General features: G+C 36.0%; 1 protein-coding gene across 13 annotated transcripts in view; it reads right to left on the bottom strand.

Annotated features, from left to right (window-relative positions):
• Positions 1-1764: 1764 nt before the first annotated feature.
• The window catches only part of MACC1 (MET transcriptional regulator MACC1), a 175073-nt gene continuing 164543 nt past the window's right edge, over positions 1765-12294 (bottom strand). For all 13 annotated transcript variants that reach the window (XM_056800529.1, XM_056800532.1, XM_056800536.1 and 10 more), the window contains one exon: positions 1765-2100. In XM_056800529.1, the coding sequence (XP_056656507.1) occupies positions 1888-2100 (213 nt within the window). In that variant the 3' untranslated portion in view covers positions 1765-1887. The remainder of the gene's footprint in view (positions 2101-12294) is intronic.

Genomic DNA, 12294 nt, shown 5'->3' with positions numbered 1-12294 from the left:
AAAGTCTCTACCCAACATCATGCTGAAAGTGAAATTTTCCTCTGTGCTCTAAGTGTTAATAGCTAAAGGCAGTGAGAAAAGAGGGGGAGTAAGAACCACTGCTAATACTGTTTGAAATCTCATGGAATTTGAAAATTGTATCACAGGATTGGAGGAGGTTAAATGTCAACATTTTCATGAAAGAAAATAAAACAGAATCTATTAAGAATGATTCAGAGAGCTTGACTTCAATTCTGGGTTGGGGGGACTCATAAATGATTATTAAAGTAGTGGTAAAAGGTGATATCAATAAAAGGAAGCTGGAATTACAGAGTAAGAATGCATCAAGACTGAGTCAGGCTAGAATATGGCCATTTCCTTTCTTAACACCATTGATAGTACTAGTGAATGTAAAAAAAATATATAGGAATGTAGTTAGTTTAAATTATACTGATCTAGGAGCCAGGAGAACCTGGATTTTAATTTCAGTTCTAACATTTGATAGTGTTTTAATGCTACTCAATTTCTTCATCTCTATATCTGGGATGGAATAGAAACTGACTCTGAGACACAGAGTGTTGTCAAGAATGAATTAGATAAAGGAGAGGATAATGGACCATGGAGGAAAGTTGGAGGCTTTGGGTCCAAAATCTTTCAAGTAGTTAAAGAAACAGAGGTCCAGATGGGAGTTTTCACACACACACACACACACACACACACACACAATACATGTGCACACATGTATGTGAATATGTATATACACACCTATATAAACCTACATACATATATATACATATATATATATACACATACTACCTCTATATAAAAGACACTGGGTACATATGTGTGTATGAATATTCATGCATATTGTATATGTACATATAATATACATATTGCATGGGTATGAATATATATTTGCATGTGTATAGAAAATTCATTATTTAGGATTCATATATCTGAATCACTTCATGCACACATATTCAGTCAGTTTTCAATTGTGGTTGACTCATTTTGATATCTTTTAGAGGTTTTTTGGCAAATATACTGGATTGTATTGGCATTTCCTTCTCCAGATCATTTTATAGATGAGGAAACTGAGGCAAACGAGATTAAGTGACTTGTCCAGGGTCATATGGCTAGTGAGCAACCAATGCCAAATTCAAAATCAGGAAGATGAGTCTTCCTGTCTCTAGGCCTGGCTATCTATCCATGACGTCACCTAGCTCTCCTTATACATATCTATAGGTAAATACATGTATACATGTCTAAATTTTAGTATGCTATTTATGAATCAATATATGGGTATGTAGCTATTTATGTAAATATGTATCACTTTAATTACATGTGATCTATAAATATATATAAGAATCACTTCACATAGATATGTATATGTTGCTATTTAGAGAGAGATGGGAAATGCTTTTAAAACCTATAGTACTTGGTTATTGCTGGCTCTCTCACACAGATGTCTTTGCTTTACTATTTTAAGTGCTCCTAAAAGGTTCTATTTTCTTGGAAAGCCACTTTTCCATGTAAATAAAATGCAATAATAAAATAACCATGTGTATTACTCAGAGATATCAACATTCAGGGCATCCCAGCAATAATGCACTGCGGAGGTGATACATTCCAGCAACAATACAACCTGGTTCCATACTGTTAGAGAAAACATTAAAGAGGTTATTTTCTTCTTTCCAAAGGACACTGGGCATTCAGAGTTTCTTATTTGTATGGAAAGGGGAAAAAATTCTATCAATGACATCCATTCATGCATTTCACAACCAGTAATTAAAATGTTTTTATTTGTAATGCTCTCATCAAAAGAACAAGTTTTCCCCAAAAACATAAAAAAATAAATCAAATATTTGTACATCATCCAGTCCATTCTCCTTTGCCTCAAAAACAAAACTAGTCTTCCTCTGAAACATGGAAGGATGTTGCTCTCAAAATGTCCAGGCAGTTCACCAAGATTAAGGCCCCAGTCAATTCTCGCCAGTGTTTTGTCACAGGATTTTTCATTCTGTCCAAAGCCAATTGTAAATCTTGCAGCACGTCCCGGTAACTCTCTCCATAATGTGCTCCCCAAGTATAGAGAAAATCATATGCAGGTTTCCACATCATCTGCAAAGAAAAGTAGGGAAGTCATTGAATGGAAGTCCATGGACCAATGAGGAGCAGAGAAGACTTGGGAGATGAAATTGAATCTGAAGTATTCTCCCAGGTGAGGATGTTTTTATCTCCAAAAATTAGATGCTTTCGGAGCAAAGAGTGGCACAATGCATCAGATATGCAGTTACAGCCTTAAAAAGAGCCTAATGCTACTCATGGAGTCTATTTCAATTCAATTAATTATGCAGAGGTAGTAAAGAATAATCATCGCAGAGAGGTAATGTATTGTAGTGGCCTTAGAGTCAAATTTTGCTCCTAACCCCTGATACTCATATGATGATGGCTTTATCTCTTAATGGACTAAACAATTTTCTTTGAAAAGACTTACATTCAAGTCCTGTCTCAAAAACATACAAGATCTATGAGGCTGGGCCAGTCATTTAACCTTCCACTGACAATGGCAGGCATCTCTCTGGAGCATAACAGGCACAGTACAAGTCAGTAATGCAGATTGCTAAGTGCAGAATTAAGAAGTCTACATGCATAGAAGCACAGGTTCAGGAATAAAAGAAAAACAATTGCATAGGTCTTGCATGTTTATGTTTCACAAGTAATGTGGCTTCAGAGGGGTACACACGATGTTAAATGTGGCTTTTGTTTTGTGTTATTCAGTCAAAGAATTTGAAATAGACTGCCTTGGTGATATGGTGTCTTCTACTGTCTAGAAGCCCCTGCACTTTCCCTACCAAATCCCTTGAGGTGTCTATATAAACGTCCTTCCTATTTCGTATTATTTTATTCAAACACAATCAATAAATAAAGATAAACATTCAGTTGGATTTGGCCAGATGAAAGTAATTTTATGATTGCCTAATCACAAGTGATAGATGACTTTTGTCCCACAGGGGGAATCAAAGGACTATTTTGAGCCCCCTCCCCCTTCAGGGGCCTCTGGCCTAGCACCTGCCTAAACCAATGACATCACTGTTTCCATAGTAATCTGATGGCGTCAAAGAAGAACCTCACACGCAAACTGAGGATGTCATGGTAACCATGGCAACTAGACTTACAGGGAAGACAGAGACAAAGACGGGGCAAATAAGACAAATTGTAAAATATGAAAAGAAAAATAGTTCATAATGTATCTTCAGGGGATGAAGGCTGTGTGAAGCAGAGAGATCCTGTAAGTCAAATAATTAGAAGGCAAACTTCTTACTAATGCTTCTTTGGGGTCACTCATCTAATTCAGAGATAATTTTGCAAATATCCCGAAACCATGGTAATCAAAATATGAGGCAAGGCATCCCTATCAGAAGAGAGGATTCATTAAGAGAAAAGGGGGAGAAACAAAAATCATTAACATCACTGAGTTCATCACTCTCTTATATCCTCCAAAGATGCTGCCATGGTTTAGAGACAGAAGAAGACAAGAGATCAAAGAAACATTGCTGGGATCAATGGCAGGACCTGGTCTCTTCATCTGATCATTGATGCACTGCCACAAACAGAACTGTGATGCCAGGCTTGGCTCAGAGCCCATTTGGGGAGGTGAAGTGAAGGGAGGACAACAACAAAAAGTCATCCCACTAACTAAGATGTCTTATAAATGGGTCAGCGTGTGACCATAATCCTCAAAAGAAGAGGACTTGACCATGATTATTCATTAATGATGGTAGATTAATTGAATTGAACTGATTGAACAAAACTATAATTATAAAGAAATTGGAGAATTACTAAGTATTTTCTATTTCTGCTAGGGGCCTGTGTTGGGCCATATTTCCTAATGTTTAGGTTGTTCGAGTTCTAAATAATGGATTTCTCCATTTTACTATAAGAAGAATTGGAAATTATTTCTTTGCCCAACTTGGACCCAGTGTTTTTGGAAGGTGAGGCCATCACTTTCTTGTTTCTAGATTTTTTGTCAGAAGTAGCCATGAATAATTTGAATAAACCCACACAGATGATAGGACGTTTCTCAGGAGGCACTTAATAAAGATTGATTGCTTGATGTCTACATTGCAGCTAAGTTGCTAATCTTCATTAGTAAAGAGAATTTCCTTACCAAGGCCCCCCCTACTTCAATAAAGCACACGTACCCCAAAGTGTAGTAATTCTGGGCATGCTAGTCTGGAAGAGAGATGCACCACCTTGATACTTTAAAAAAAAGCTCAGCAAGGGAGATTTTACATTCTGCAATAGTGTTTTAATTTTCATTTTAATATTCCTGGTGCTGTAGGTAAAGATACAATGTTTGTGGGTTTAGTCATTTTAATTCCTATTCATTTTGTATACTTTTCAGGTTCCTACAATTAGAGAGTCCAGTGACTTTTGGTAGGGGAGATTGTATCTGTGATAATGTGGTAGTAATACATGTAAAGTGTTGTTCTCCTTGCCTGTTTTTAAAGTGGTATAGTGAGAACCACATGACAAGAAATTGGGAGAGATACTGGGGTCAATCTCACTAAACCTGTTTCCACATTTGTAAAAGGGGGATAATAGCACTATCATTGCAGGATTATTGTGAAGCTCAAATGAGGAACATCTATCATCTATATGATCTTATATAAATAAAGTGCTTTTGCAAATCAGAGAGAGAGAGAGAGAGACAAAGAGACAAAGAGACAGACAGACGGAGATAGTGAGATACACAGAGACAGAGACAGAGAGACAGAGAGATACAGAGAGAGATAGTGAGATACACAGAGACAGAGACAGAGACAGAGAGACAGAGAGATGCAGAGAGAGATAGTGAGATACAGAGAGAGAGAGAGAGAGAGAGAGAGAGAGAGAGAGAGAGAGAGAGAGAGAGAGAGAGAGAGAGAGAGAGAGAGAGACATTTGGAGAGATGTAGGCCTATGATTCTATTGGACTAGTTCTTTCTTTACTGGATCTTTCCAGTAAGTAAACTCCCCTTGCCCTTTCACTGAAATGCATTGTCAACAGTTTAAGTGATATATTAAATTACTTGGAAAGCCCAGTTGAGTACAGCGAATATGTGGCAAAGCTAGGACTTGAACTCTGGTCTTCTTAACACTGCTGCCAGTCCTCTATCCATCATTCCACACTTCTTTACTGTATAAAAATCGGCGATTATCATTATCCATATCAGATAACATTGAAATAAATCTGTTAATTAAGATGTCAGAATTATAATACTTCCAAGGTGGAGGCAGGGATCGTAGAATCTGTCCAGAGCAGGAGTTCAGGACAAGATGTCAAGACTTTTGAAAATATATTCTGACAACTGTATTTCAATGCAATAATTTTCCTTAGCAATTGTCTTTTTAAAAAATTATACATTTAAAACCATTATTCCTAAGAGATTCATAGGCATCCTGAGACTTCCAAAGTGTCCATAACACACAAAAGTTCAGAACTCCTTTGCCAAACTCCTATCAAATAAGAGTCTTATCTGTTAACCTGAAAACAGGGAAACAAACAGCATCATTTGAAGACCTCTGAGGGTAGGAGCAGGGGGTTATTGACTACCAAAGAAGCCCACTGAACCCATTTCTAGGAAGATATCATGCTTGAGAAAATGTTCCTTCCATCAGGCCCATATAAGCATATCTGAAGAGTTCACCAATGATCTTTGTTAAGGTGATAGACAATGCTGTGGCTCTGGTTTTAGATTTCTGGGGGACTGAACACTCTACAGTAATGTTTGTGAAGTTATTTCCAGGGCAAAGAGGTGACTAATGTACCTTAATCCTTTGCCTGAAGATGTGACTTGAAATGCTTAAAAGGAATAGTTCAGTAATAGGAGAACCAGAGATATGCATGGGACTGCCTAGTTAGTCTCAAGCATGCCAGCTACTGCTCAGAGATGAGGAGCAGGAAGAAGGGGAAGAGTGAGAAGAGGAAGAGTAACATTTATATAGAATAATAAGGCTTGTAGAGAGCTTTACAAATTTTATTTAATATTATTTTATTCTCACAACATCCCAGTGGAGAAAGAGCTATTATTATTACCATTTTATAAATGAAGAAAGTAAGATTGAGAGAAGTGACTTGCCCATTGCCATACAGGTAAAATCTCTAAAGTATTTGAACCCGTTTCTAATGCTCTAACCACTGTGTGGCTTATATACCAGAAGAACAGCAAGAGTTTGTTGTTTTGAACCCTTACCTTGTATCTTAGAATCAATATCGGGCATTGGTTCCAAGGTAGAAGAACAGTAAGGGTTAGGTAATGAGAGTTAAGTGACTTATCTAGGGTCATACAACTAGGAAGTATCTGAGGTCATATTTGAACACATGACCCCCCATCTCTGAATCTGGCTCTCAATTCACTGAGCCATCTAAGTGCCTACAGGAAAATGTTATTTTTGAAGGTATACATTTTCCTGTTTCTATTTTTTGACATCCCTAGTGATGAGCTCAGTACTTGGTATACATTATGTACTTAAATGAGGCTTGTAGAATAGAAGAATATTAAAGTTCAGTGTGTTATAAAAGCTTTAATTGATCCAGGTCCTTGCAAGACACTGATTTAAAAGATCTTCATGTATATTCAGAGTACCTTTTTTACCTCAATGCTGTATTTAGCTCAAGGCAAGAACCCTACTCTAGGAGAACATCTCTGCTTTCCTTCCCTGGGGGCCTTATGCTACTAAAAGATATTCTAAGACCAATGGTGCACTATAGAGATGAGGCCCACAGCATTGTGCCAAGGTGGCAGGTTCATCATCATGGCATGTCATCTTGGACATGAAATATCTGTATTGTTCAATTACTTCCAATTGTATGTATCCCAGATTGTTTGAATCAGTAGCCGAGATGACCACAGGTCAAGTCAAGTCCTGGGCAGGACTTGGCATCCTTCTCATTGCTTCCAAAGCTGCTATGGCAATGGCTAAGTATAGAAAGATCCCGAGGCACCATCCCTCCTGTAACAGTCTGAGCCTTTGGTGCTTTTGTGAAATATACACAGATGTTATAGATGGTGACTGAGAGAGTGTGAGAGGAAATAGGTGAGGCAAGGAGAGGTGTCTCATTTCTCCATTTGCAAATATTTAATTTTTTTCCAATTCCATGTAAAAAATGTAGCATTAATTGTCTAAAATTGTGTTTCAAATTATCTCCTTTTCTCCACCACCCTTCCCTGTGATGGTCAGCAATTTTATAGAAGTTATACATGTGTAGTCCTGCAAAACATACTTCCATAGTAGTCATGTTGTGAAAAAATATATAGAACAAAAAAAAAGGAAATAAAAACAATAATAAAAAATAAAGTTGAAAAAAGTATGCTTTGATTCATGTGAGTTCTTTCAGTTATACCACTGTTTCCCCCTCTGGAAGGGGATAGAATTGTCCTTTGAAGCTGTCTTAGACCATTGTATTGCTGAGAATATCTAAATCATTAACTGTAGATCATTGTATACTATAACTACTAGTAGTCACATTTTTCTGGATTGTTTTGATATTTGCTGCTCTATAATACAGTTTTATATAGCTAAGACTACATTCCTTCACATTTTTTCATTGATTCTCTTGATATTTTTTACCTTAAGATACTTTATTGTATAAATCTGGTTGGAAAAGGAAGAAGGGAAATAAGATTAGCAGGGGAAACGTACTTACAGAAGTCCCTGCTTCCAGACTAAGAAAACCCATACATTCATAAATGATAGAGAAAGTATTATTGGAAGAACAGATTAAGTAGCCAAGGTTCTAGAGATGGTAATGCTGCTAATGGTAATAATAATGATAATAACTATTATTTTAATACTCTAATGATCAATAACTAATTATCAATAATACTTTTGTATTATTAATAATGAACAACAATTTTTAAATAATATCATTACAACCAGTATTTACATAGTAATGTACATAGGGATGCTAGATTCAACTCAAATGGCCTTGTAATAAATGACTTAAATTTTCAGTGTTAGCACTTATACCTCAAATTAGGGTTTGATTAATTGTTTTGTGGATGATCTAGATTTAAGACAATATTCCCAATATCTGATTGTTAAGTATTTATCAGGAAAGCCCAAATTGTCTTGCTTAGTATAGTGTTTGCATTTAGTAATTGCATATAAGTCTCTATTTCATTTGATCCTCCCAACAACCTTGTGAAATAGATCTTATTGCCCTGTTTTACAGATGAGGAAAGTGAATGTGAGAGAGATTAAGTGATTCATCAATTATAACACAGCCTCAACTTGTCTTTGAGAGAATTCATACTTAGGATATTCTGACTCTAGGTTTGGCCCTCTAAGCCAAAGTTATCAAACCAGGAATGCTGCCCAAACCAGAGTAAAATCTAATTGAGAAATATTTAACAAATAAATTAAAATAAACAAAAACTTCACGTTAATAAGTTGTATGCTAAGTCTTATAAGTGTCTAGGCAGGGAACCTTATGTAGGTTTTAGTGGCCCCCATTTCTATTTACTTTAGTCACTTCTATTCCAACCTATCTTACTAAAATTGCAGAGGTACTGGCCTTGAGACTGAGAGTGTAAGGGTGGATCAAGGAAGGGGCACAATGACTCCATCTTTCTCTAGGGTTTGGGGTCATAAGCAAAGGCAGTTTGGAATTAGAATAGCCTTTGGAAAACAAGATGTAAACCAATTCATCAAAAGCAATAGAAAAGAAGCTATTTCAAAACCAAAGTAAATATGTAGATAAGGACCCAGGCAGGCAGAGGATGTGTGGTAAAACAAAGAACTCCATGAACTCAACTGATTCTTGGGATTCAGTGGGTTGATTTGACTTGTTTTTGAATTAGGAATAAGGAATTTTTACACTGAAGCAAGAGTCTGCCATATTAACACTGAACCCTAATGTTATTTTACAACTTGAAAGAATTTCATCCAGAAAGGTTAGAAGCCTAATCATTATTCTTATTTTATTGATGGTTTTTTTGTCCTGAGCTTGTCAGCATTTTTTCTGTTTATTGGATGAGGACATAAAAGGGCCTGCTCATCAAATTTCCCTGTAGCAATCAGCTTGGAGGATGAGCTAACATTATTCTAAATGAGAGATTTAACGCTGAAAGGAAGCTCAGCATCTAGCTGGTTCAACTCCCTAATTTCACAGATTAGAAAATTGAGGCACAGGAAAATGATCTGTCCTAAGTCATGGAGGTCACATGGGCAGAGCTGGAATTCAAACTCAAATCTTTGCTGCTAGAATTCATACTATTTTCCAATTAAACGCTGTTGTTGTTGTTGTTGTTGTTGTATAGAATGGAGACTGGAATTCCCAAACATTAAGATAAACTTAGACATTGGAACAAATCTAATAAATAAAATTTAAGCAGATTCTAGAAAATTTGTGATTTCTTCAAAGTCAGAAATTCCAGATGGGAAGCAGGAGTGGTCAGATTCTCATCAACAATGCAGAGTATGTCCCATCTATAACTTAGTATATAAGTCACAGATAACTGAGTGCATGAAAGCGAGATGAAATGACTTGTCCAGAGTAACTTCCACAGATACTAAATATTAGAGAACAGATTTAAACTTTGCTTCCAATCTCTAAGCAGTCTCTCTTTTGCTCTGTTTGTGTAGAAATAAAATTTAATATTATCAAGTATAAAATTCTTCACTCATATTTTTAAATGAGGAAGGTACTAGTGGACTTTACCAAGAATGAAATCTGGGAGTTAAGAAATTGCAAGCTCAATGTGAGTCTTCTGAAATGGTTATCCCTTTGAACTAGAAATGACACAAAATAGTATCTAACAGATAATCAGTGTCCAAAGCAAATAAGCAGCTCATAAGTGTTTAACTAGCTACCCTTAATGACTAGTTCATCTGAGTCTGATGAACTGTCATTGGGTCCTGAGAGAACCATGAGATGTGATCACCAGAACACCATCAATAGTCTCTGAAAATGCCAAAAAACAAGAGAAGTAACATAAGAATGGAGAAGAGAAAATGATATCCTTGTTTCCAAAGAAGAGAAAATAATAGGTTCTATCACCTAGAGGGCAAAGAAATTGCTTTTGAATCCTAGGAAAATTTCTGAAAAGATCATTAGAAAGATGGTTCATGAAAATGTCAAAAAGGAAGTGGTTACAAATTGCCTATTGGGCTTAATCAAGAGCATACCATGTGAGGAGCATGGAGCATGGAGGGCAGAAATGGACTGCCCACAGGCGATGAGGTGGAGACTGGAAAATTAGCCTCAGGGCTAAAACCACTTGCTGCCTGCCCTCCTCACTCAGATATATGACTGGGAAGGGATGAGAAAACTAACATAGTAATGGCCTCCAACACTCAAGAAAAACAATCCAAAAGTACAAAAAAAAAAAAGATACAACAAAAAAGCTTCTGACTCTGGAGAACTTCAATGGAGAAAAACATCAGAGTACAGAGGTGACAGCAGAGAGTGATAAACAAGCAAACACATCCAAACTTTCCAAAAAGAGTGGAAATTGGTTAGAAGTTTTTGAGGAACTCAAGAAAGAGTTCAAGAACCAAGTAAGAAAAGTGGAGGGAAAATGGAAAGAAAAGTGGGAGAAAGAAATGAAAGCAATTCAAAAGGAAAATAACAGTTTAAAAGACAGAATCTCCCACTTGGAAAAAGAGGCACAGAAATCACATGAAATAATGAGCAAATTGGAGACTAGAATTGCCCTGCCAGAAGCAGTCCCAATCATAATTAATTTAACAGCATGAAAAGCAGGATAGACCAAATTGAAAAGGAAAATCAAAAGTTCAAAGCTGAAAACCAATTTTAAAGACTAGAATTGGTCAAGTAGAAGCTAATGATCTCACAAGACAACAAAAATTAAAAAAGCAAACTCAAAAGAATGACAAAAGAGAAGGAAACATAAAATATCTCATTGAAAAAACAATTGACCTGGAGAACAGATCTAGGAGAGACACCTTAAGAATCATTGGTCTACCAGAAAATCTGGAAAAAAAAATAACACCCAGAAATGTAATTGCCAAATTCAAGAGCTTCCAAGCCAAGGAGAAAAATATAGCAAGGAGTCAGAAAGATACAATTAAGATATCAAGAATCCCCAGACAGAATTATAATGGATCTGGCAGCCTCCACATTAAAGGACATCAAGGCTTGGAATATGATATTCAGAAGGGCAAGAGAATTGGGTCTACAATGAAGGATCACCTGCCCATCATAACTGACTATAAACTTAGAAAGGAAAATATGGGCATTTAGCAAAACAAAGGATTTCCAAATATTCCTAAAGAAAAGACCAGAACTAAATGGAAAATTTGATGTCCAAATAAAAAATTGAAAAGAAACATGAAAAGTTAAACAAGAAAGGGGAGGGGTGATTAAGAACTTCAGTAAGATGAAATTGTTTATATTCAGATATGAAAAAAATTATCTTTGTAACTTAAAAACTATGTTCACTATCATAGTAGATTGAAGAATTATTCATAGGTAGAGATTTGGGTACTAAATGGTTTAAGATGATATATAAAAAAAAATGGTGGGGTGGGAATAGAAGATAACACCAAAAAAACTTGATGGAAGAAGAAAAATAACATAATTTATACCTCATAGAGAGGCACATGGGAAAGAGAGGAGAAGAATACTATTATAAGAAGGAGAAGAAGAGAGTGCTAATAGGTAATACTTAAACCTTACTCTCAGTGGAATCAATTCTGAGAGGGAAGAGCAGCTAGATCTATTGGGATAAATAATTCCATCTTACTCTACAGAGAAATTGAGAGAGAAACACCAGGTGAAATGGAGGGGGGAAGGGAACTTAATAGACCCTGAAGAAAAATAAGGGGAGAAAAAGAAGAGGAGAATAATAGGTAAAGGTAAGAGGCTAGAGCAAAATTTGTTGGGTATCAACTGATAAAAAGGGGAGTCACAATCATGATATCTGACAAAACCAAAGTAAAAATAGACATGATTAAAAGAGGTAGGGAAGGTAATTACATCCTGATAAAAGGCAGTAGAAACAATGAAAAAATATCAGTATGCAACATGCATGCACCAAAAGATGTAGAATCCAGATTTTGAAAGAAGAAACTATTAAAGTTTAAGGAAGGAATAGATAATAAAACTATACTAGTGGTAGACCTGAAACATCCTCTATGAGATCTAGATAAATCAAACCAAAGAATAAATAAGAAAGCGGTAAAAGATGAGAATGAAGTCTTTGAAAAATTAGAGTTAATAGATATATGGAGAAAAATAAATATGGATAAAAGGGAATATTCCTTCTTTTCAGCAGCATATGGTACATTCACAAAAATTGACCAT

The sequence above is a fragment of the Monodelphis domestica genome, chromosome 5 (assembly GCF_027887165.1).
Source record: "Monodelphis domestica isolate mMonDom1 chromosome 5, mMonDom1.pri, whole genome shotgun sequence".
Lineage (NCBI taxonomy): Eukaryota > Metazoa > Chordata > Mammalia > Didelphimorphia > Didelphidae > Monodelphis > Monodelphis domestica.
Note: the sequence above shows the minus strand (reverse complement) of the source record. Positions and strands in the feature narration are given on the sequence as shown.